At 48.9% G+C, this 21288-nt stretch overlaps 1 protein-coding gene across 1 annotated transcript in view; it reads left to right on the forward strand.

Moving 5' to 3' along the window:
- GRIK3 (glutamate ionotropic receptor kainate type subunit 3) overlaps nt 1-21288 on the forward strand; it is a 283994-nt gene that overhangs the window by 200028 nt on the left and 62678 nt on the right. Inside the window, exons 5-7 of the mRNA XM_007947630.2 lie at nt 2671-2724; nt 14637-14810; nt 15438-15581. Coding sequence (XP_007945821.1) covers nt 2671-2724; nt 14637-14810; nt 15438-15581 — 372 coding nt within the window. The remainder of the gene's footprint in view (nt 1-2670; nt 2725-14636; nt 14811-15437; nt 15582-21288) is intronic.

The raw sequence follows: 21288 nt of genomic DNA on the forward strand, positions 1-21288 counted from the left end.
TAGGGGCTGCTTAGAGGGGCCTGAAGCGACACAGGACCAGCCCCCAGTGCGCCTCACTGCCTCTTCCAGTGACTAATTCCCCATAGCTCGCGGCACTTGGTGTTACTCTCATATTACTAGGAGGTTTATTGAGGTTCCTCGCACCATCTGCTCAGTTCTGCTGTGGCTGTGGGGGAGGAGAATGGCTCTTAGTCCTAGATGGGCCTCCGTTCCCGGACATAGCCAGCTCAGCATGCTGGGGACCAGCGCCAAGCTCTGCCAGCCGCCTAAGAAATAAACAGCAAAATCACTGGCAACCCCCTAAGAGGGTGTTGCAGCTGAAACCAAAAGCACTCTGATTTGAAGCATTACTTTATATAAAAGGCAATTACATTGTTCCAGAAAGTGTCCTTGGTGATGGGAGGAGGTAGTCTGGGAGACTTTGACTCGGGAACCCACTGAGGTCCAGGTGGCAGGTCAGGGGTGCAGTGGGTACAGGAGGAGAGGTGCTGAGCAGGGGCCAAGGGCATTTTCAAACCCTTGAGGGGCTAGAGTCCTACCCTCCTATGAGCCCCAACACAGGGTGCCCAAGCCAAATGGCAGTCTCTATCCTCTCCCAAAGGAAGCCCCTTACCAGGCTCCTTTGTTGTTAGCTGCTATCAAGTCAGCTCCCAACTCATGGCTCAATGGAATGAGGCACTACCAGGTCCTGCACCACCCCCAGGATCAGTTGCAGATTGACCATTGTGATCCATAGGGTATTCACTGGCTGAGTTTTGGAAGTCCATCACCCAGGCCTTTTTTCCTAGTCTATCTTAGTCTGGAAGCTTCGCTGAAACCTGTCTTAGCCCCATGGAAGCCACCACCGGTACTGGCAGATGGGCGGTGGCTGCTCACGAGGTGCATTAGGCAAGAATCAAAGCCAGGTCTCCTGCATGGAAGAGGAGAATTCTACCACTGCCTCAGCTTAGCAGTTAAAAAGCTCATTTGGGAGTTTGAATCCCCTGTGTGCTGTGTGACCTAGAGCAAGTGGTCCTGCCCTCTGCAGAAAGGGCCAGTCATTCCTATCTCATAGAGTTACAGTGAGGATGCAATGAGATGAGACAGATAAAGAGTTTACCCTTGGCCCTGGGGACCAGGACATCTATGAAGTCTCGGTTGAGGAAACACACACTCCCCAGAAATCCCTTAGCCCTCCCTCTCTGGGCCAGCTTTGCCCAGTGCTTCCTTTCTCATCCCAGCATGTGTGTGTGTATATGTGTGTGTGTGTGTGTGTGTAATGAAATAATGACAGTCATGAACTTGGTTTATGGGGAGTTACTCTGTGCCAGGTACAGCACTAAGCACCTCACTTAATAGTACCTCATTTACCACCACCCTGGGAGGGAGGGACTGTTACCATGCCCGATTCCCACATGAGGAAACTGAGGTTCAAGGGGAAAGTAACAGGCCCATGGTCATCCGGCCACACAGCTGGTGAAGTCAGAATTTACACCCCAGTCCATCTGATTTGAGAATTTCTGGGATTAAAAAAAAAAAAAAAGAAGAAGAAGATTCTGTGGTCCACTGACATGGAGTTAAAAGAAGTAATGCATGCCTGCTTATTACAGGCCTTCTCCGAGTCTTCAGTGTGCTGCCCAGTGTTATGAATCTCCAAGCCGTGGGCAGGAGGTGGGGGGAGTGAATGTACTGTGGATTCAAAGTGTGCTTGACCGAGTGACATTTCCCCCAGAGCACTTGGTGGGCATCGTGTGTGTGTGTGTGTGTGCATTTTGAGGAACTCTGTAGAACAAACACATTATAGTCATTATTGTTAATATAGATTTTAGGTTTCTAATAAAATACATAAAATATATGTAATGTAGACTTCATGATGGTATATAATAATAATTCCATAGCAACCATGTGGTCAGCTAGGGTCTGGGAACCAGGGGTGTTGTCTGCCCTTCTGGAAGAGGCTCAGACTGAGGACAGACAGCCTCCATGGGTCTGGCTAGGCTGGAGCCAGGATGGTGGGCTCAGCTGGGTCAAGTCCACAGTGCTTGAGAGGGTAGTCTCAGGGCTGAGTCTGTGTCAACATCTCTCAAAGTGTGGCCAGCCCAGAGATGCTTACTAAAAAGAGACTTCAAAAGGTGAGATAGGAAGCTTGAGGGCATTGAGTTTATGTTACTCTGGGAGAAACAATTTGGAAAAGGAGGGTGAGATTGGCTGCTTGAAGAATATAATCAATGCCATTGAATTGTACATGTCAAAATTGTTGAATGGTGTATGTTTTGCTATGTATATTTTCAACCATGACAAAAATAAAAATTAAAAAAGAGGAAGGAGAAAGGCAGTATCATGAATAGGGTGAGGAAATTTTGCAAACTAAATAAAGAAACCCAAGTTTGGGGAAAATAAAAAAGACATCTGGGCCCCATTTGGTCTCCCTGGGTTGAAATCGTTGGAGAGTGTGGCCTGGGAATCTGTGTTTACAGTGTCCCTGGTGATTTGGCAACACACTTGAGTTTGAAACCCACTATCTGCCAGCCAATCACTGTCACTCTTCAGAGGTGGCTTCGAAGAGCACCCCACCCCAAGTGGCCAGCCCCTCTCCTCAGTTCACCTCCAGTCCTGGCCAACTCCCAGTGACTTGGGGTGTAGAGCCTTCAAGTACCCCCTGCAAGTTGCTAACACTGTGCTTTCTCCTAGGCCATGGCCATGGGCATGATGACGGAGTACTACCACTTCATCTTCACCACTCTGGTAATGTACCTCTGGGCCTTGGCATGAGAGGAGGGTAGGGGAGTGGGCCGGGGCTTCCTCTGAGCAGGAAGGTTGATGTAACGTGGCCCGGGCCAGCCTGATGAAGGCAGTTGCAGCTAGAGGAGACTCAGGCTGGACTTGCTTCCTCAGGCTGTAGATGTGGCTCCAGGTAAAGGCACAAAGATGTCTCAGTGCCCCACCCATTTGTGAGAAGCAACCTCGTGTTTCTATTAAGAGCCTGGATTCTGGAGCCAGCGTGGACATATGCTTCTCTGCTTACTGGCCATGTTACCTTGGGCAAGTCATTTAACCTCCCTGCTGTAATTTCTTCCTCTGTGAAATGGGAATACTAACGGTGCCTACCTCCTAGGATTGTTGTGCACCAAAAGAGTTAATAAAGTGCTCAGAGATATGGTATGTACTGAGAGCTAGGGAAGTATGTGCTATTATTATTGTCACCCTTGGCTCCTAGCCCACACTTCCCTACTCATGTCTCAGGCCTTGTGCAACTACAGGAATTGCCACTTTGGATTCCTGCAATATCCAGGCTGAAGTCTGCCCACTTGCTGTCAGCCTGGTCAGCCCACCTGCAGGCTCCAGATGGGTCCTGTCCAAACTACAAGAACATTTAGGGCCATTTAAATCCATTAGGATAATTAGTTATGGCCTGAGATCAGCAGAATAAAGAGATCCCTATACCAAAAGGGAGCCAACACCCAGCCACCCTGCCTTGGAGCCAGACGCCCTTGGACTTCACCGTGGCTCTGAGTGGACTGTTCTGTCCATCCCAGGTCTGGAGTAAGTGTGGCATCACTAACCACCTTCTTGCTGTAAGCAAGCTTCCTGCCAAGTCTGTGTCAGCCCTGCTGCAGCCCCTCAGGCTCCGTGTTCATTTGTTCATCCTGTTCATCCTGTACCATACTGTTAGCACTCCTTATGGCTATCAAAACCTGTGCTAAGTTCCAGATGACTAGGACTGAGGTCCTGTCCTTCAGGAGTTCCCGTTCTGTCTGGTGTTCATCTCAATGTCTAGCTGTCATACGGCAGGCTTGTGCCATCATAGGCCTGGATGGATGGCCACAGGGCACAGCGGAAAAAGTTGTGGGGCTGGCGGAAGGCAAGAAAGAGACGGGATTTATAGAAAAGCAGATGCTTGAACTCCTACTTGAAGAATCAGTAGGAGTTCACGAAGTAGAGAGATTAGAAGGGTATTCCACATGGAGGAACAGCATAAGCAAAGGCCAAGAGGCAGGTTTGCTTTTCCGTGGTATTCTGGGGCTGGCTCGTTCCACCTCGTGAGAGCTAATTGTGTTCATCTCCCAACTCCAGGTTCAGTGACGTCACTTTGGTAGGTGGAAATGGTGGGAGTATTTAAACCACCAAAGTCAGCAAATGCTACAAATGAGAGCCTCACCCACCTACTTCACAGAACATTTACCAGCACACCATCACTGCTTGTTCCCCTCTCTGTACCCACTGTGCCCTATGCCCATGGCCACCCCAGATCCTCCTGATCCAGGGCTTAGACTTGAGGACCTGCTAGGAGCCATGTTGGCAGAAAGGGATCCGGAAAGCTGGTGATTGAGACCAAGGACCTACTTCCTCAAGTCCCTCTGGCTTTCTGCCCACACAAACTGGCCTCTCTCTGCCATGCTGCATCCTGGAAAGTCACTGGAGGCTGTGCTGTGAGCCTGCCAGATCCCTGATCTTTCACCTCTATTCAGAGCTGGGAGAGGAACGAAGGTGCAAGGTTGGGAATGGCAGAGGGTCACGTTCCAGGGTCCAAGGACCTCTCCTCTGGCATGGCAGCTTCCCCCTCCCATTGTGGACTCCTAAGGGGTGGAGACCAATGCCAGCCCTGGGGAGCCTCAGCCAGCCCTAGATCAGCAGCTCAGCACATTCTTCTCAGTTACCCATCCCACTGGCTCACCTCCCTGAGTCCTCACCCTCTGGTTTGCTGTGACAAAGCCCTGGAGTCCATGCTAGGAGGAGACAAGGGAAGGACAAGGGGGCACTGCAGGAGCAGGCAGCTCTCCAGGACAGCTGTGAGTGAGCCTGGGGCAGCTTGTCCACTGCAGACCATGCCTATCCACCCCTGCACACCACCTTCCAGCACAGTGGGAAGAGAGCAGGCAGATGAGGAGAGAGTCCTTGCTCTACCACCTCTTAGCTTTGTACTTGGGCCTCAGATTCCTCTTCTGTAAAATGGGAGTAACTTTGTTGCTATGCTCCCAGGCCTTAGACCCCCTCATTTGTTCTCTCTTGGTTGTAAGGAGCAGAATTCACTTTAGTAACCTTAAGTCATTAGGGAAGGATGAGCCACCAGGCTGCAAGGGGGAAACATGGATGGTGGTTCACAGTGACTCTGGACCTCATGGGGATTGTAATTCTAGCCCTCTGTGCTAGTAAGACTCAGCCATCCTGCCCATTCCCCTCTCTACCCATGGCTCCCCTGCTCCCACAAAATATCTCTGCTCCTTGTCATCTCTGTTTCATGGAGACTTCAGTGTATCACAACTGCCTTGGGCTGGCCACGGCCCAACCAACCTTCCATTTTTGCCTCTGCCATTTCTTAACACCTCTTTCTGTGAGTAACATTCACTTTCCCCAGGTCAGATTGCTGACTGACCAAACATCAGTCACTGTTTCCCAACAAAGGCACTGTAGGCACTTGAAACAGGAAATTTGTTATTTCAGGATGCCTGCCCACCATAAGGCTGGCGGTTCAAACCCACCAGCCACTTGTCAGAAGGAAGACTGGACAATGAACTTCCATACAGAAACCCAAGGAGAGGTTGCTATGACTCGGATCCAACACCGAGGCAGTGAATTTGGTTTGGTTTTGCCCACCATAGGATATTTAGCACCTCTGGTCCCCACTCACTAATTTATAGTTTCGGTGACAAATGAAGAAATGCCACACTACATTTCCAAATGCCTCTGAGGTAGGAGCGGGTGAGAGTCATCAGCTAGACTGTAGAAAGCACCCCTGGCCCAAGTGACCACTCATTGGCCAATCAGCTGAGGTCTGGCAGTGGGGGATGGGTAGAACTGGGGCTCATGGAATGCAAGACAAGGCCACTGAGCTGAAAGGCCTTGGGAGGTCCTTTTAGAATTGAGTGTAGTCAGGGCAGAAATAAAACCCAGCACCCCTGAGGCTCCCACTCTGATTATTGTTCCCTTGCCCACCCTGTTTAGGCAGGGGGCTGTGATTCAAACCTCTCTGGGCCTTAGTCAATTAAAAACTTCCCTAGCTGGCTCATACCCTCATTCCAAAGCCAGAGAGGGTGTCCCCTCAGGGGGATGGGGAAACAGCTGGGCCTAAAGCTTTGGACCCTCTGTCCTGCAACCTGGCCTGACCTTCCAGGGCAATAGGCTCTGAGGAAGGCACCACCCCACTGACCACATTGCCCTCCACTCTGGTGCCCACTGGGTTCAAGGTCAGAGGTCATAGAGGGAAGCATGGGCAGGATCCTAGCACTCAGTCCTCCCCTAGCACCATCCATTTCTTACGTTTTAAAATTTCCTTAATTTAATCATTCATTTCTCTAGGAGCCATATTTGAATGTTCTCTAAAGTCCCAGGCACTGAGCTAGGCACCTGAGTGGGAGGGACTATACGAGAGATATCCCCAACATAAAGCTTACAAACTGGTAGTAGGCTTCATCAAGGTCTTTGCAAGGTCTTTGCTCAACTCTCTATATCCAGTGCCCAAGAAATGCGTGGCACACAGTAGGTATTCACTTTATGTTTGCATGAATGGATGCATGACTGAATGACCACCATGCAAGGTAGAACATAAACTGTAAAATTACCCACATCACCGTCCCAGCAGCAGTGAAGACCATGGGCACTGGTGCCAGTCTACCTGAGTTAGAACTGAGATTCTGCCACTTCCTTGGTGTCTTGGATTTTTAGTGCTGCTGCAGCAGAAATTCCACAAGTGGGTGGCTTTAACAAACAGAAATTTATTCTCTCACAGTTTAGGAGGTTAGAAGTCCTAATTCAGGGTACTGACTCTAAGGGAAGTCTCTCTGCTCTGGAGTAAAATTCTTGTCTGTTTCTCTAGTGTTCCTCAGCATTCCTTGGAGATCTCCATGGTGCATCTCTCCTCCCCGTTTGGCCTTGCTTGGCTGTGCCTACCTAATCTGCTCTTTCTGTATCTCATAGTGATTGGCTTAAGACACCCCCTACACTGATATGGCCTCCTTAACAGAACAAAGAAAACCCTATTCCCAAATGGAATTACATCCATAGGTATAGGGATTAGGATCTACAACACATATTTTTTGGGGGACACAGTTCAATCCATAACACTTAGGCAAGTTACTTCATTTCCCATCTATAAAGTAGTACTCATAACAGTACCACCTTGTGGGATTGTTATCATGAGGATTATATGCACTGATGTGGACAAAGTGTTTAGAACAGTGTTTGGCATTCAGTAAGTCTGTGTGTTATGGTTAGGGTTAGGGTTGGTTCAAACCAAACCAAACACTCTGCCGTCGAGTCGGACCTGACTCATAGCAAACCCTCCTTGGGTTTCTGAGGTGGTATCACTATGGAAGTAGATTGCCCCATCTTCCTTCCGAGGAGTGGCTGGTGGGTTTGAACTGCCAGTCTTCTGGTTAGCAGTCAAGTGCCTTAAACACTATGCTACCAGAGCTCATCTAGGGCTGGTTAGTAAATATTAAATAAACTAACTAAATGACTCCTGTGTATGTTTTTTGTGTGTTTAGCATACCCCATCTCATTTAAAACTCAGAACAATGTTCTGAGGGCAGTATGACTCTCCTACTTGTGCATTTCCCCCTAATTTTACACAGAAGTAGAAACTGAGTCACCCAGCAAGAAAGAGGTGAAGCAGTGATTTTTACCAGCTGGGAGCTATCCAGTTCAAAAGCCCACTGCTTGCTCTTTCCTCCCTCCCTCCCTTCCTTCCTTTATACTTTTTATTATGATTTGGGTGAAAGTTTTCAGAGCAAATTTGTTTTCCACTCAACAGCTCATACACATTTTGTTTTGTGATATTAATTGAAATCTCCCCAGTTTAACAGCTGTCTTCCCACTTCCTTCCTGTGGTTACCTTTTCCCTATGTCTTTCTTTCTTATGCATTCCTGCCTTCTGTGCTTTCTGAATATACTAGTACTGCCCTTCTGATCTCTCATGATTGATTGTTCTAAGGAAGCCCTCTGCTTTAGCCTGTCATGCGGAATACCTGCATAAAGTGTTCTCTGGCCTAATCTGGCAGGCTCAGCTTCCCTTAGGCTGTCATGGTCTGGGCATGGTAATCTACACTAATGGGGGTATAAAGCCTCTGCAAATCCCAGCAGTGCCCACACTTCACAGGTTCCAAAGCCTGCCCTCTCTGCATTCACTGCTTTCCTGTTCAGCCCTTCAAGGCCAGCAGAGCAGAGTATGCACATACCATTAACAGATGTGAAAACTTGTCACCAGAGAGGTTGAGTGACTTGCTCAAAGTCACACAGCAAAATCAGTGAAAGAATCCTGGGCTCCTGACTCCTGGTCTTGTCTAAGGCTGCTCCATCCCAATGCCCTTCCTTCCCATGCCTCTCTGAGTACCAGGAAGAACAGACCTTTCCAGAGATATACAGCCCGTACAACACCAACAGTTCTGCAGTGACATATGTGTGTGTGCGATAGGAGTCTACCTGGGCATCTCCCAGCATCCCCCACATGCCAGGGCATCAGCTGTGCCTTCCTAGGTCTGCTTCCCAAGCCTGTGACTGGCTTCCATCTCCAGGATCCTCTTTCTAGCCCCATTGGCTTAGTTAGGACTCTAACCTCAGGATTCTGTCTCTTTCTGCCTCTTGTGCCCATTGGTCAGTTGTGACTGTGTTTGTCTAGGACAATGTCTAGAGGCATTTGGCATTTATCGTCTTCCTTTTAGGAAACCCATGTCACTAACTCTTCCTCTCTAAAACATCTCCAAACTTGCTTCTCCCACACAGAAGACATTTTAATTACCCCAGCTGCCATTATCTGTTCCAGCCAGCTTTGAGCCATTCCCAGATAACCCTGCGTTAATCAGCCCCAGCTGAGCCCCTGGTACATGTCATGTGTAGGTAAAAGCCTGGAGGTGAAAAAAGAATTATAATAAATTAATAGATAAGCAATCACAATTAATGCCACTTCCCGGCAATAACAGTTATATCATGGGAAAGATATTTTCATCTGTCATTCCTTAAGGCGATGTTTTCCAAGCCTCAGCTTCTACCCAGTCAGACCCATGGGGTGCTAATGAATTAGTCTATTATGTTATGCTGAATGTTTCTAAAAGGTCCCTCGTCGATACTGAATTCAGTGTGTCAACATTTGGCATCGAGAACTGCAACTTTTTGCCAAGCAGCAAGGTTGCACACAGTTCACTGTGTACAGCCCTTGGGGTCTCAGCCCAGGGCAGTTCGGACAAAAAACTGGAACTGGACAAAGAGGCCTCTTCACCAGTCTCCTGTTCTCACTGCCCTCGTGTCACAGGGATGGGAGCACTCAGTGCCCAAGCCCTGTGACGCTTTGTAGCTAAGCCTGGGCTCTGGAGTGATAGGGAGAAAAGGTGCTCCCCAGTACTGCCACCCTATATCCTGCCCCCTCCCAGGCTGTGATTGGCTACAGACCAAATGCCACTTCTGGAGACTGGAAGGGCTGGCGTCACCAGTACCACATCCCCACCAGAGGAGACATCACCCTTTACATTGAGTCAGGTTGGCCGCTGGTCCCAAAGAAAGGGTAAACTGAGTCACTGAGGACTTCTGCAGGCTACCGCTTTGATATCTTTCGAGACTTAGATATTAGGTAAGCATATCTTTGCATAAGGGGCTGAGCCCTGTCAGGATAAGGGTCAGGAGGGTGCCTGCTTGGAGGCAGAGTGCAACCTATGCTCCAAGGCCCTAGTAGTTCAGCTCTGACCCCAAACTTGCAAAATACCACTCTACAAAACAATATCACTGCAGCCCCTCAGACTCGCCTTCAAAGGCAGTTAGGGGGAGACCTCCTGTTTCTAAAGTGCTCCCCTTGCAGGTTTCATTCTCCACCCTAGGCAGCTTTCCAAACCACACCTAACTTCCAGTCCTACATAGAGCTTCTCATGAGAGAAGGATATGAAACACTGGTCTGCCCATTTCAGGCTCTTCCTGATGATGTTTAGGTGCCCCAGGGTAATACTCAGCTGGCTGATTCCTCATCCCACCCTGGGTGACACTAGTATTTGGCGCAGGGACTAAGGGGAAGACAGACAGGGAACAGACAGTTGTCATCCAGTGGTGTGAAAGCCAAGAGGTCCCAGAATCGAAGCAGAAGCACTGCTCCACCTAGTTGTGAAAGGAGTGGTCAAGGGAGGCTTCCTAGAAGAGGTGACACTTGAGCTGAATCTTAGAGACCAGCCCAGTCAAGAGGGGTTGAGAAGTCAGGCATTCCAGCCAGCATGTTGAACATGCACAAGGGCCCAGGGCCCAAGGATGAGACTACATGATGAAACAGGAGCAGTAAGGACTGGGAAAGAAATGGGCCTAAAGGAGCTTGGCGTTCCTGGAGCAAAAGTGGGAGGAGGTGGGAAAGAGAGTGAGAAGTACTGAGGACTTTTTACTTGATTCTGAGAAGGCAATAAGGAGTGATTGAAATATTTTAAGCAGGGAAGTGATGGGGCTGGGAATACACTTCAGAAAGAACCCTCTGATTAATGTGTGGAGGGTGAGTATATTAATATCCACGGGGCACGTGTGAGGGGCTGGTGGTCCGAGGCTATGAGTAGGAGGGGCATGCACTGTTAGGGAGGAGAGGGAGCTTTGACTGCCCAGCTTTGACTCCATTGCTCCCCAGCTGGGTAACCTTGAGCAAAAGACCTAATTTCTCTGTGACTCAATTTTCTCCTCTATAAAATAAGAAGATAATAATGCCCTCCATGTAAGGTTGTAACATGAATTAAGTTAATACATATAAGGCATTTAGAACAGTATCTCCGTTGTTGTTGTTGTTGTTATGTGTCATCGAGTCGGACCCGACTCATAGCGACCCCTCCTTGGGTTTCCGAGGCAGTATCACTACAGAAGTAGATTGCCCCATCTTCCTTTTGAGGAGTGGCTGGTGGGTTTGAACCACCAGCCTTCTGGTTAGCAGTTAAGTATTTGACCCAGGGACTACACTACCAGAGCTCCCCAGTATCTCTGTACTGTTTGTAAAACAAAACAAAACAAACCCACTGCTGTCAGTTGAACCTGACTCATAGTGACCCCTCCTTGGGTTCCCAAGGTGGTATCTCTATGGAAGTAGATTGCCCAGTCTTCCTTCTGAGGAGTGGCTGATGCGTTTGAACCACCAAGCTTCTGGTTAGCAGTCAAATGCCTTAGGCACTGTGCCACCAGAGCTCCAATACTGTTTTCAGGTGCTCAATATGGTTTGTAGGTGCTCAATAAATGTTAGCTCATTATCATTGTTTTCATATTTCCAAGAAAAGTAAGACAGAGAGGACCCAATCTGTGTCTGCCCCACCCTAAGGTAATCTAATAATGTGTTTGGGAGCTTTATGCAATAGCTGTCACATCTGATTGCCAGAGAAGGTAGAATTTAAATATTTAGCAAACATTTACATAATATTTAATATGTGCTAAGTACATAGATTTCCTCCTGACAACCTAATATGGTAGATACTATTGTCATTATATGGGAGCTCTGGTAGCATAGTGCCTAAGACACTTGACTGCTAACCAGAAGGCTGGCAGTTCAAACCCACCAGCCACTCCTCAGAAGGAAGGTTGGGCAATCTACTTCTGTAGTGATACTGCCTTGGAAACCCAAGGAGGGGTTGCTATGAGTCGGGTCTGACTCGACGGCACATAACAACAACAACATTGTCATTATATCCATTTTGGAGGTGGGAAGACTGAAGCAAGAGGAGTCAATGAGACTTTAAGTCAGATGGTCTGACCTCTTAGTCTTTGCTCTTAACCACTGCTTCAGTGAGCTATTACTGAATGGAGAGCTGTGGCCTCTTTTGGGTGTTTGTCCCGTCTCCTCTGCCCTCCTCTGATCCTCAGGTATTCAGGCCTAAGCCAGATCCCTCTGTTGTTTTTTTCCAGTCAGGAGTAATAGCTTAGATTAGTAGCTTCTCAAAACACACATTACCCAGCCTCACTCTGGACTCTGAATCAGAATATTGAGTTCCAAAGATAATTCTGATGCTTCTCTTATGTTTGACAACCACTGGGACTGAGAGCACAGGAGTTTTTGGATAAAACAAACAATGATGGGCTAGTAATGTTTACCAATCAGCTCTCCGAGAGGAACAAATACCCTGATTTGTAGATTTTGCCTATTTTCCTGGTGTAAATACTCCCACCAATATCAAGCTACTATGGTAACATCACTGAACACAGAGTTGGAAGAGATGCTAACAGTGGCTGTCACAAGCCAGCATGGGGCAGCTCCAGCACACCTTTAAAGCAGACCTGCGTACAAATCCAGCCCTGCCTGCTTCAAGCTGAAGGTCCACGAGTCACCTCACTCCTCTGACCCTGTTCCTCCCCTGTAAAATGATAACCCTGTTAAATGCCTACATAAGCATGGTGCCCACCCTCCACTCCCCACTGATATTTAAGCCATATAGATACCCTGTAGTCCACTCAGGAGTCCTGGTGGAACAGTGGCTAAAGTGCTCAGCTGCTAATCAAAATGTTGGTGTTTCAAACCTGCTCAGTGGGAGAAAGATAAGGCAGTCTGCTTCTATAAATATTTATAACCTTGGAAGCCCTCTGGGGCAGTTCTACTCTGTCTTATAGGGTTGCTATGGGTCAGAATCAACTTGTTGCCAATGGATATTTTTTTTCAGTCCACTCAGTCCTCACATCTGCTGAAGACCCTGTTTCCTGCTGTCATCCACCCCGTTCACCATCCCAAATCCTAACCTAGAATCAGGGCCATGTTTGGTTGGGCAAAACTGGGATTAAACTTTCTTGCCTGGGCTCAAGTCTGTCCCAAATCTCTCTCCTACTCCCCGAACCTTTGAAGAGGAAATCAACACAGTGCATTCCAGAAGCACAATGCTTAGTATTGATTAGGAGCCTTTCAGAGCTCACAGGAAATGGGAAAGATGTGCTCTGCAGGCCCCAGGTTTTATCACCCATCCCATGAGCCATGATCAATTTAGCAGAAGCCGGGACCCTGAATTGGGGCTGGATGTTACCCTTGATGGCTGCAGCCATGGAGACAGGTCCACTGTATCCTTAGCCACTCGTTCTCCAGCACAGGATAGGGTGATTTGAATGGAGGGACCCAGGAGAAGGTCAGCTGGGGATCAGGGTAGAAGACAGGTTGGTGGAAGAGATGGAGTGTGAAAGAAAGGCACTAGATGAGGAGCCACTCAGATGACGGCCGTGAGACTCGGGTTCTCTGTTAGTGGGATGGAGCCAATCTAGACAGTCCAAAAGTCAGAAACATAACTCTCATGCAAATATAGAATGACCATGTGTCAAAGATTTACTCAGTTCATTAATGAGGAAATTAGCAGGATAGCGAAGCTCATTCAAAGAGGATTTGAGGAGTTGGATGTTTAGAGGTATTTGGAGGGGAAAAAAAGATTGTTATGTGATACAAAAGGATTAGTGTCCTTCAGAGCAATAAAACCACACCTTTAGGTAATTTTTTCTATTTGACAGAAGTCTGCAAGTTAACCCAGAGTCTGGGCCTTTAGCCAGTGGCTGACAGTGAAGTCAAACCTAGGTCCATTCTCTTAGAGAATTAAACTAATCCTCTGCTAGGCCTGTTAAACAGCATTTCAGTGGGACGTTGAAAGAACATGCTGCTCTCCCATTGCCTGATTCCCAAGTTTGGGATGATTTTGCTTAACAGGTCAGAGCTCGGGTTTGCTCTTTTTCCTACCACCTCTTCTGCCATCTCTCCTCAGCTTGGGACCTGGCTTCTCTCTGCCTCTCTGTGCCCCTAGCCCCCTGCTCCTCCTTGCCTCTTTCTGTCACCAGCCCACCTGGCCCCAGATCTGGAGCTGCAGGGAGGGGCTGGAGCTGGGCTTCTCCAGGCACTAGGCCCTGCTCTCCCTAACCTCAAGCCAGGGCCTGCCCATTGCCCCAGGCTGTGACCCGGATCTCAGACAGACAGGCCTACCACCTGGTCAGCTTCTCCTGGGAGGCCAGAAGTGAGGAAGCCCTGTGGGGAAGGAGGAGAGAGAGGAGGGCAGTAATACTCCTCGAGCAGAAAAGACTATTCCAAACTACCCTCTCTTTGAGGGGCTAGAATGGAGTCACCAGATAGTGCGAATAGTTAACATGCTCAGCTGCTGACCGAAAGGTGGGAGATTTGCGTCCACCCGGAAGTGCTTCAGAAGAGAGGCCTGGCCAACTGCTTCTGAAAACTCAGCCATTGAAAAATCAGCACAGTTCCACTCTGCCACACACAGGGTCGCCAGGAGCTGAGATCAACTCAATAGCAACTGGTTTTTTTGGAGTCAGGGATAGAATATTCCTTTCAGCCTCCCTTTGGATATCTTGGAGGTACCCAGACCTAGCATGCTTGTCTTCCCCAAGTGGACCTTCCCCATCAGAGGAATTTACCAAGCTTCTTAGATGTGCTACTCTGGGCATTTTATACAAACTGTTTCACAAAACCCTATAGAGGATGTTCAAGTCCCATTTTGTGGATGAAGATAAAAGGCTGAGTGACTTGCCCAAGGCCCTGCAGTTTAGGACATGGGGTCAGTTGTCAGGCAAACCCAAGTTCCAAGTCTAGTGCTCCTGTCACCACTCTGAGCTGCCTCTCCTCCCACCAGGCTTCACAGGGAGCTGCAGCCTCTGGCTCTGGGTGGCCTGACTTGCGACTGCAGGAGGGGTGAAAGCTGGCCATTACAAAAGGGGCCAGAGGTCATTGATACAACCCTCTCTTTGTCAAGGATCTTTATGCATTAGACCTGGAGCCCTACCGCTACTCAGGGGTGAACCTGACGGGGTTCCGGATCCTCAACGTGGACAATCCCCATGTCTCTGCCATTGTGGAGAAGTGGTCCATGGAGCGGCTGCAGGCAGCTCCACGAGCAGAGTCGGGCCTGTTGGATGGAGTGATGATGGTACCGTGGGGCAGGGTGGGACACCAGAGGCTCCTCACCTTCCTTCCTTTTCCCTTCTCTCCTTCCTCCTTCCTTTCTTACTTCCCTCCCACCACTTCCCTTCTTAAAATCAGCCATGTGTCAACCCCACCTTAGGCTAGGGCCTGGGGATGCACAGATGAACCACACAAAGCCCCTCAAAGAGCCCCCATGTGGTGGGATGCAGATGTGTAATCAGGAGATTACAGAGCAGTGGCTCTAAGACAGGTGGATCCCAGGCATGGAGGACTAGGCTGTGATGGGTGGAGTTGACTGGGAGGAGATTCCAGGCAGACAATGCAGCAGGTGTGCAGGCTGGAGGATGAGGTGATGAGACAGTAGGGTGATGAGGGAGTAGGTAGCAGCTTGGGGTAATGGGATCAGGAGAAGAACCTAACTGCAGAGGGTGTGAGTGGAGTTGTCTGCAGGGCTGCATTGGCTCGAGCCCTGACCTTCCACCAGAGGTGTGGGCAGGGTCACCTATAGGGTCTCAGATTCTTTCCCTCACCAGGACAACATGAGTCTGTGATGGGGAGGGGAAGGGGGACAGGGCAGAGAATGACAGGGACTTGGCAGCCACTCTCACGCACACCTACCCCTCCCCTCCAGACGGACGCAGCCTTACTCTATGATGCCGTCCACATTGTGTCCGTGTGCTACCAGCGGGCACCCCAGATGACCGTCAACTCCCTGCAATGCCATCGGCACAAGGCCTGGCGCTTTGGCGGCCGCTTCATGAATTTCATCAAGGAGGTGAGTGCCCTGTGTGCCCCACCCTGGAGACTATTGGTGCCACAGATCAGCAGAGTGTTCCAGGTCCCAGGTATAGGAATCAGAGCCACCTTCCAATCTATATGATTTCAGGCAAGTTGCCTCATGTCCCTAGCCTTGGTTTCCTTGGGTGACAAGGGTTCTATCTGATGAACTTACAGGGTAATTAAGAAGCTTGAGTCCTTGGGACATAATAAGTACTCAGTTGGTGATCAGTGCTGTCACAGGGATGCAGCATGGGCTTGAAAGTACAACAAACGAGGTCCTCACTCCCCAGCCGTGTGACTCTGGGCAAGCTGGAGAACTTTGCTGCACATCAGTTGCCTCATCTATAAAATGGGGTACTAAGTATGCCCATTTCACAGGTGGACCAGGAAGGTAAAATGAGACATCACAAGGAAGGTGCTTAGCACAGTGCCTGGGGCAAAGGAGGCTTAGTAAATAGTCAGCCCCACAAACGCATCTTCACATCATGGGCCCACTGGATATTTTCTAGTCTGGGTCCTTTCTGGACCCAGATCTCCTGATGCTATGGCAACTATGGAAAAGTGCCATGCATGGAACTGATTTCAGAGGAACCAGAAAGCATGAGAAGGAGATGACCATGAAAAAACACAGTGTCAACTTTTAATTTCAAAGGACCCTCTATCTCCCACTGTCCTTGTAAGCTACGGACAGCAGAGTTTATTACTCCTACTTTATAGATGGGGACGATAAGAGCCTGAGCTTGTATCCTGGCTCCATTACAACTAGCTGGGTGATTTGGGGTGAGATGATACAATCTTTGGTCCTTAGTTTTCTCAACTGTAAAATGGGGATAGTAAGAGTGCCTGCCTGAAAAACTATGCACAAAGCACTCAGCAAAGGCCCTGGCTGGAGTCAAATCCCAGGAAATGGTAGAATGAGAAGGCCCAGGAGGATAAGAGCATTGGCTTCTGTTGTGGGCAGAGTTCTCCAGAGTCAGAAGGAGTGGCAACATCAAACAGTTAGAGGATGCTCACACTGTGGGCTCCATTTGTAGTAACCACAGAAAAGAAGGCCCAGCGTGGACCAGAAATGAAGGGCTGTTGCCTTGGAGGTCATTCATTTGTTCAACAGCTCTTTACTGCATGTCTGCGGGGTGCCAGGCACTGGGTTGGACCCTGGGGACTCATGGGTTAAAACAGACGAGTCTGTTCTCACAGAGCTCACAGCCTAGTGGGGGGCACAGACATTAATCAGAGTATCACATTCATAAATATAATCCTGTATGGAAAGAAAGGCAGCTCTCTGGGAACAAACAGCACAGGAAGTGCCACCTTAGACTCAGGGGGCACAGCAACCTTCCCTGAGCTCCTGAGTCTACTGTTACTGCTTCCAGAAGAAGCTAATGACAGCTCTTCCAGCATTTAAAAAGATGTTGAAAAGATCATTGATAAGACACAGGCTTTAGAGTTTGGCACATGGGCCTTGGGAACTTGGCTCTACCTCTCCCAAGCTGTGTGGCCTTAAACAAGTTACTATACATCTCTGAGCATCATTTTCTTCTCCTGGAAAACACCGCCTGCCTCATAGTAATTGTGGAGAGTAATGATGCAGTTAAGTCCTTGGTGCCAGCTTCCTCACCCTTTGGAAAGAACTTGAGGATCAGATGTTTTGCTATAAGAGGACCATGACAGACCCTTCTCATCCAACCCATCAAAACTGCAGACGAATTCCAATTGTGTGGATGCCCTGAGCAAGGCCTGGCTGGGCTGGATGGTCACCAGCTGATTTTCAAGCCCAGTTCCCCACTGCCTCCTACTCCTGAGCACCCAGAAACAAGGGTCTCCCAGGCCACAATCATGCCCTTTCCCTCTTCTGGCTCAGTGAGGGAGATTTGGGAGCCTTAGAAGCCAAACAAAGTGTAGTTAAAGTTTAACTCAATCACTTTCTACCTGGGTAACCTTAGAAGCTACTGAACTTCTTCTGATTCAGTATCCTCATCTATGGGGATAATGATAGTCCATATTTCATAGGATTTTGGGGAGGATTAAGTGAGTTAGGGTGTGTGTGAAGCCCTTAGAACAGTACCTGACACATAGCAAGTGCTATATAAGTTGGCTTCTGTTATTATTTCCGCTATCACTACTATTACCACTGTTGCTATGATTTGGCAGGGTTCCCAGCTACGGAGGCTCCTCAGGCCAGCTTGTTCATGAGGCTTCAGGGAAACCCATCCTATTTTCCCCTCACCCATTGCAATGTTTGAGTCTCAGTTGTGACACCCTATTCTTGTTAGCTGCTGTGGAGTTGACCCCTGACTCATGCAACTCCACATATAAGAGAACAAAACACTGCCTGGTCCTGCGCCCTCTCCATGGCTGGTTGTGGATCACACCCTTGTGACCCATAGGGCTTTCATTGGCTGATTTTTGGAAGTGCATCACCAGGCCTTTCTTCCTAGTCCCTCTTAGTCTGGAAGCTGTGCTGAAAATCTATTCGGCATCATAGCAGCACACGAGCCTCCACTGACAGACACATGGTGGCCGTGCAGGAGATGAGGTGCATTGGCTGGAAATCAAACCTCATGAAAAGCAAGAGTTCTACCACTGAACCACCAGTGCTACCTGTGATGCCCTGAGGGGACCAGATTTGCCACTGCCTATTCTATAAAGAAGGAGCCTTGGTGGTGCAGTCGTTAAAGTGCTTAGCTGCTAACTGACATGTCAGCAGTTCAAACCCACCAGCTACTCTGTGGGAGAAAGATGTGTCAATCTGTGTCTGTAAAGATTTACAGCCTTGGAAATCCTATGGGGAAGTTCTGCTCTGTCCAACAGGGTTGCTATGAGTTGGAATTGACTTCAGGCTAGTGGGTTTGGGGAGCACCATTCTGTTTCCCCAAGCTGACCAGCCCAGGTTAGTGTTCCTGGCCACCTGTTTCCTAGTCCTCAGCCCAGTGGTGCTCTTCACCATTCATGATCCTTAACCAAACTCTTTCAGAAACATCCTCATCTCATCTTCAGCTTGCAGTGTGGAAACTGAGGCCCAGGCAGCTTTGGGGCTTGCCTGTGGTCCCCTCAGCTGGCCAGGACTGCATGAGTGACCCAGCGCCATGCCCAGAGCCCAGTGCGCTGCCCAAGCCCAGCACTCTGTCTTCCTGGGGACCATTTCCAAATTGCCCATCTCTCCATATGACTACATGACAGTAAATCATTTTAAAGCCTTGGCATTTCTGAAAGGAGCTGGAAAATACCAGGCTGGAGTTCAGAGCATGTGTAGCATCTTTCATTTAGCAAGTCCTGAGCAGCGGCTGGAGGGGGCGGGCAGGCTGGAAATGTCAAGGGGAGGAGCTGTCAGCGGCTCCCTGCCCTGCCCCTGCCCACCCGCCCACAGACAGGCCGTGCACCTGCTGGCATTTAATTCTTCTGTAGCTGACAAGGAGAGAAGGCTTTCCTCTGAGTGCAGGTTTGAAGGCACCTGCTGTGATTTCCCCTGGGGGCCAAGAGATAGCCCGGGGGTGTGGAGGCCACCCAAGGAAGAGGAAGGCAGAGGGACAGGGAGCCTGAGGGAATCTGAGCCTCCCTGTGAAGTCATAAACAGTGGTTTTCACTTTCTCTGATGCCCATTTTAGTCACTGTCCCCAGCCCCCTGGGCCTCAGCTCCCTGGGCTCCATGTAAGCTCCCCTACCCAACCTTGGGGACCACAACCCCCAGCCCTCCAGCTCTGCTACTGCAGCAAGAGACTCTGCCCTGCTGCACCATTGCTCAGTCCCTCTTTGAGCCTCAGTGTTCAAAACCCACTGCCATTGAGTGGATTCCAACTCATAGTGACCCTATAGAACAGTGTAGAACTGCTTCTTATGGTTTCCAAGGCTGTAAATCTTTACAGAAGCAGACTGCCTCATCTTCCTCTCACGGAGCTGCTGTGGGTTCAAACAGCCAAACTTTCACTTAGCAGCCAAGCTCCTTAGCCACTGTCCCATTGGGGCTCCTCCTCAGTGTTCACATCTGTAAAATGGGACAGTGATGATGCCCACCTGACAGGATGGTGATGAGAGCAAAATGAGCTTATGCAGAAAAGGGTGTCCCTGGGGGCCTGAGCCTTGCCCCAGATGAGTCCCTGCCCTCAGCCACTCCTCTATCCCTAGATGGAAGCTGTGTCATGTCTACCCAAAAGAACAGCTCCCTGAGTGCCTGGCCCAGAAGCAGGAGCCCACTGTAGTGCTGCAACTTCAGCTCTACTCCTGGGTTTTGAGACTGTCTTAGTTTCTTATTGCTGCTATAACAGAAATACCACAAGGGGGTTACTTTAACAAACAGAAATTTATTTTTGCTTGTTTGTTGTATGTGCCACTGAGTCAATTCTGATTCATAGCAGACCTATAGGACAGAGTAGAACTGCCCCCATCGATTTCCTAGGCTGCAATCCTTATGGGAGCAGATCACCAGGACTTTTCTCCTGCAGAGTGGTTGGTGGGCTCGAATCTCATCCATCAGTTAGCAGCGGAACACTTAACCATTGTGCCAGCAGGGCCCTCTCTCATAGGTGGTTGTTGCTAATGTGCCATCGAGTGAGACCCAACTCATAATGACCCCTCCTTGGGTTTCCGAGGCGGTATGACTACAGAAGTAGATTGCCCAACCGTCCTTCCGAGGAGTGGTGGGTTTGAACCTCCAGGCTTCTGGTTAGCAGTCAAATGCCTTAGGCATGCTGGAAGCCCAAATTCAGGGCTCTGGGTCTCGGGGAAGGTCTTTCCCATCTGCTTGAGGGAAAATCCTTCTTTCAGCTTCTTTCTCAGTTCCTTGGTGATTTCAGTTTTTCTCCATTTGTGCTTCCTTGGTTCTTTGCCTAATCTGCTCTTTATATCTCAAAAGTGATTGATTTAAGACACACCTACACTGATAATGGTCTCATTGACATAACAAAGAAAACCCTACTCCTAAATAAAATTACATCCACAAGTTTGTTGTTAGGTGTCATCAGACTCATAGTGATCCTATGTACCACAGAACAAAACACTGTTCAGTCCTACGCTATCCTCAGAATCATTGCTATCTTTGAACCCAGTTTTGCAGACACTGTGTCAATCCATCTCTCCCCTCTTTACCAGGCATGGTGTCCTATTCCAGAGACTGGTCCCTCCTGATAATATATCTGAAGTACGTGAGGTGAATTCTTGCCATCCTTGCTTCTAAGGAGCAGTCTGGCTGTACTTCTTCCAAGACACATTTGTTCATTCTTCTAGCAGTCTATACCAGTAAAGTAAACCCACTGCCACGAGTTGATTCTGACTCATAGCAACCCTATAGGACAGAATAGAACTGCCCCCATAGGGTTTCCAAGGCTGTCAATCTTCATGGTAGCAGACTGCCTCATCTTTCTCCTGTGGAGCAGATGGTGGGTCAAACTGCTATCCTTTTGGTTAGCAGCCAAATGCCTTACCCACTGCACCACCAGAGCTCCTTGGCAATCCATAGAATATTCAATATTCTTTGGCAACACCATAATTCAAATGCATCGATTCTTCTTGCATATGAGGCAATTGAAAATCCCATGGCCTGGGTCAGGCACACCTTAATCCTCAACATGACCTCTGTGCTTTGAATACTTTAAAGAGGTCTTTTGCTGGAGATTTGCCCAATGCAGTGTATCATTTGATTTCTTGACTGCTGCTTTCCTGGAAGTTGATTGTGTATCCGAGTAAAATGAAATTCTTGACAACTTCAC

This window comes from Orycteropus afer, unplaced genomic scaffold (genome assembly GCF_000298275.1).
Source record: "Orycteropus afer afer isolate SDZICR_OR568_19922 unplaced genomic scaffold, OryAfe1.0 scaffold00192, whole genome shotgun sequence".
Taxonomy (NCBI): Eukaryota; Metazoa; Chordata; class Mammalia; order Tubulidentata; family Orycteropodidae; genus Orycteropus; species Orycteropus afer.